The sequence below is a fragment of the Hipposideros armiger genome, unplaced genomic scaffold (genome assembly GCF_001890085.2).
Source record: "Hipposideros armiger isolate ML-2016 unplaced genomic scaffold, ASM189008v1 scaffold_79, whole genome shotgun sequence".
Taxonomy (NCBI): Eukaryota; Metazoa; Chordata; class Mammalia; order Chiroptera; family Hipposideridae; genus Hipposideros; species Hipposideros armiger.
In genome coordinates, this window is record NW_017731429.1 from 1,404,896 (window position 1) to 1,409,097 (window position 4,202).

At 47.4% G+C, this 4,202-nt stretch overlaps 1 protein-coding gene across 3 annotated transcripts in view; it reads left to right on the plus strand.

The window, feature by feature from the left end:
- ME3 (malic enzyme 3) overlaps positions 1 to 4,202 on the plus strand; it is a 216,139-nt gene that overhangs the window by 103,468 nt on the left and 108,469 nt on the right. For all 3 annotated transcript variants that reach the window (XM_019643518.1, XM_019643516.1, XM_019643517.1), the window contains one exon: positions 3,298 to 3,447. In XM_019643518.1, coding sequence (XP_019499063.1) covers positions 3,298 to 3,447 — 150 coding nt within the window. The remainder of the gene's footprint in view (positions 1 to 3,297; positions 3,448 to 4,202) is intronic.

Here is a 4,202-nt window from a genome sequence, read left to right on the forward strand (position 1 = left end):
ATTCCATGAGGGAATGGAACAAGCAGTCTTGTTGTTAAGAGCGCACGCTCTATCCACTGAGCCATCCAGATGGCAGCTCAGTACATCTAAAGCTGAATGTCAGCTATAACTAAATATACATACATATTATATATATATATATATATATATATATATATGGTTGTTGGAAAAGTCATGACACATTTTTGTAACGAAAAACATAGAAAAAATATGTCATGACTTCTTTTCCGACAACCCAATATATAGTCACGGGATGTAAAGTACAGCATAGGGAATATAGTCAATGAATGGTATTGTAACAGCTATATATGATGTCAGAGGGGTAGTAGACTGGAAGGGGTCTTGTCACTTTGTGAGAGGTGTAAATAGCTAATAATTATGTTGTTTTGTAAACCTGAAACTAATATTTAAAAAACTAAATTAAATTTTAAAATGACCTTAAAAAATAAAAATAAATGCTTGGTAAAGGCCAGGTACTACCTTAAAATCTTTAGATATGTTAACTTATTTAATTATCACAACCCCTGAAAGAGATAGCTACTATTATCATCCCATTTGTAGGTGAGAAAACTGAGGCACAGAGAAATAACTTGCCCGAGGCCTCAGAGCTCATAAGCTGTAAAGCCAGGACTGAAACCCGTGCAGCGTGCACCGGAGTGTGGACAGGTAGCTATCACCATGCCGCCTCCTGTAGTTTGGGATGGCACATTTGGTGGGCATTCAGGGCAGTATGTCCTCGCAGCTCCGGGATGTTTGATCACCCAGAGGTCTAAGGTGAGGATTGACAGGTACGGTTTCTAGAGCCTCTCCCAGGACAGAAGGCTGCAGCCAGGTCCTGGGCCCACGGCTGGGTGGGGCTGAGGCAGGCTCTGGCAAACGGAACTGTCCTCTTGGATTCGTAGCTCACTCTCTTGGTACAGGTTTCCTGCATGTGTTTTGCATGAACCCCTCTTCAGATGATTACCCAATTAAGTTATTTGACATGTGACATTTCAGCTGTTGCTCCAGGTTTCCATTTGGCTGCTTTCCAGGTGTTGATTCCACACCTGCCTAGCTCCTGAGGGAAATGAAAGTTTGGGCTCCACCCCAAGCCCAGAGCTTCATCTGAGGCCTGGCTGGGAATGGCCATACGGATTAGCATCTGAAGGGAGGACAGCTCCAAGGCCAAAACGGAGAGAGCCAGCTCCTGCTCAGTTTCTGAAATGATAAGCATTCCTGCCAGGTTCCAGGAACAATGGAGGCCTCTGTGAAAGGGGCTGGCCCCCCACCAAAGCTAATTAGGTCCAGCTGATACTAAAATTGAACCTCCAACACGCCTGGGACTCGGCATCGCCTCACAACCTGGAGGAAGATTCCAGATACTCAGGGGCCCCGGAGAATCCCTGGGCAGAGGAGACGCGGCCGAAGGACCTGGGCTTTGTGGAGCCTCCTCTGCCCCTTCCCGTCTCTCCCTTGGCACGGGTCTTCGTGGGCCTCGGGTCCTGGCTAGTCTGGCTTGAAGGAATGTGCCCCCCCCCCCTCCCGCCGAAGGTCATTAGTGTGTGACTTGGAAGAGGTGAAAGCCAGAGATGAGGCAAGGTGGCAAGGACAGAACCCAACTGAGGAGGGGCAGCAGAAAGAAAGTGATTCGGTGTAGTTTGCTGTCCAGTGTGAGCGAATACTCTCCCTGCCCCAGGCCGCCTCCCTCTTGACGGGCCCTGCCTTCCCCATCCTCATTCACTTGGGCTCTAAGTGGTGTGCACACACCTGTAGACCTAACATCTCCTAGCCTCCGTGGAGCCCGATCTGCATGGGCATTGAGGCCTGGGTTGTGGATGGTGGAAGGAGCATAGATTTGTAAAGCCAGGCAGGCTTGGCCTTGGATCCCAGCTCCTGATGGCTTTTGACAATTAATTTAGCACCGCCTCAGTCTCCTCATGTGTAAAATGGGGCTAACACCCATTCACATGGCTACCTGTAGGGATTCCGCGAGATTCCACATGAAGAAGGCCTGGTCCTTGTACGTGCTTGGCATCTGTGACCCTCCTGACCTACCGCCCCTGAGACCTGCCGTCTGACACAGTCACCTCACCCAAGAGCCTAAACTATACATCAACAGGGCATCTCAGTCCTCTGAAATGCCGCCAGGCTCTGTTGTTTGCTTCAGACTTTAAATGATCGGCACTTGTGCTTAACAAGCAAATCCTTTAGCAGGTACATGTGAGAACTTAGAGGTTGTGATGAGGTAGAAAGGCAGGAGTGATCTCTGCAGTGCCTTCCAGGTGTGAATCTTTCGTGACTTTTAGGGAGCCCATAACCAGCGGCCCATATTTTCCAGGCCACCTCAGCCGGGCAGTATATTGAAGAGTAGGGTCATGATAATAGAACAGAAACTTCGTCTCCAGCTCAGCCCCCAGCAAGCCAAACTGCTGAACCCCACTGCCAAGTTCCCTCATGTTTCATTCACAGGATTAGTGGAGGGGGGTGTGGTGGGAAATTTTATGTGCTTTCCTCCTCCCGCCCCCAGTTTCCTCCTGAAGCCCCGATCAATGCACAGAAGTCACCCCTCTCCTGAGCTGCACATGCATCCTATGTCAGTAAATGATTAGATAGGAAAAAACATCAGAAGGGCCGGCCGAGTGGCTCAGTTGGTTAAGAGCTCGCTCAACAGTTTGAGCTCTGAGCAACAGCGGTTNAGAGACATTTGGGGGGGAACATGCCTTCTGAGATCACTTGGTACTCAGCCCCTTGTAAACTCTGCTTGTGACAGGAACCATCCCTGTGTGGTAGGAAAGGCCAATACACGCATCACTGGCATGTCCAGTATTTTCCTTGACCCTACTCCACCCTCAGAATGTTACTATTCTGTTTTAATCATTAATGTCCACATAATAATAACATAATTGACCATCTTGCACAGTGGTTGAGAGCACAGATCCTAGAGTACGATTGCTTAGGTTCAAATCCCTGCCCTGCCACAGTGGGTGAGTAATTTCATTTCTCTGTGCCTTCGTCTCCTTTGTCTCTCAAATAGCAAGTATTATAGTACCTGCCTCACAAGTCATTGGGAGCTTTCGATGAATTAATGTAAAATCCTTAGAACAGGACCTACACCATGTATAATAACAAGCACCATAGGCAGGTAATATTCTCCGCACTTCATAAATGAGACCCATGCTTGGGGAGATGGGTGATTGGCCCATGAATGTGCCACTGTAAGTAGCTGAGTGGGAGCCCTGGGTCTTTGCGCCAACGGCCTCCCCTGCTGCCACATATGCTGCTTGTGTGAACGCCTTGGTTTCTGTCTCCCTTTCCAAGGTACATCATTCTCATGACACTCCAAGATCGGAATGAGAAGCTCTTCTACCGAGTGCTGACATCAGATGTGGAGAAATTCATGCCCATCGTGTACACACCCACCGTGGGGCTGGCCTGTCAGCAGTATGGCCTGACCTTCCGCAGGCCCCGGTGAGCCATCTGGGGGCCCAGGACTTGGGGAGAGGGGTGTTTCATAGAGGGGAATCAATTCCTTCTGCTGGCCTTGCTTATTGGGACTCCAGATGCTAAGTCTTGATCGGGCCAGCAGCCCAACAATGACACGTTTGATTTTAAGCTCTCGCTCAGGAAAACAACCTCATAAGCAGATATGTGAGCTGAGAGAGTATCTAACAAGGGGATAGCAGAGCTTCTCCACCTTCAAATAATAAATGCTCAGCATGTTGTGCAGAGTTGGCCTGAGATGCACTTCACATTGTTTTTGTCTCATTATCTACCCAACACCTCCCCGCCACCACTGCTTTTCTGGTCATCTCCAAAGTATCGACAGCTCTCTTGTGAATTCAGGCCAATGAATAATGGAGTGTTGGATAGCAAAGACCTAATTCTTTTGCAGACTCAGATAACCAGTATTCCTTCCTTTGGGCTTGACTCAAATTCCACATAAAATGTCATCATTTTAGGCAAAAAAAAAATTAAAAAAAAAATGGCACTACGTTTTCTTTCAGAGCCAAAGAATTTGGGGTCCATTTTCCAAAGAGATCAGTTGGTTTTGTTCATGATGATTTCAGAATATGTGTTTTTAAAAATAAAAAGGAGAAAATAGGATGATTTTCTAAAAGGCCTGAGCACGAAGTGCCTGGTAATTATCAATACATAATTCTAGGACTAATGATACAAGAGCTGCCTGGGTTTATTATATGTAATGGAACATTATTTTAGTCTGC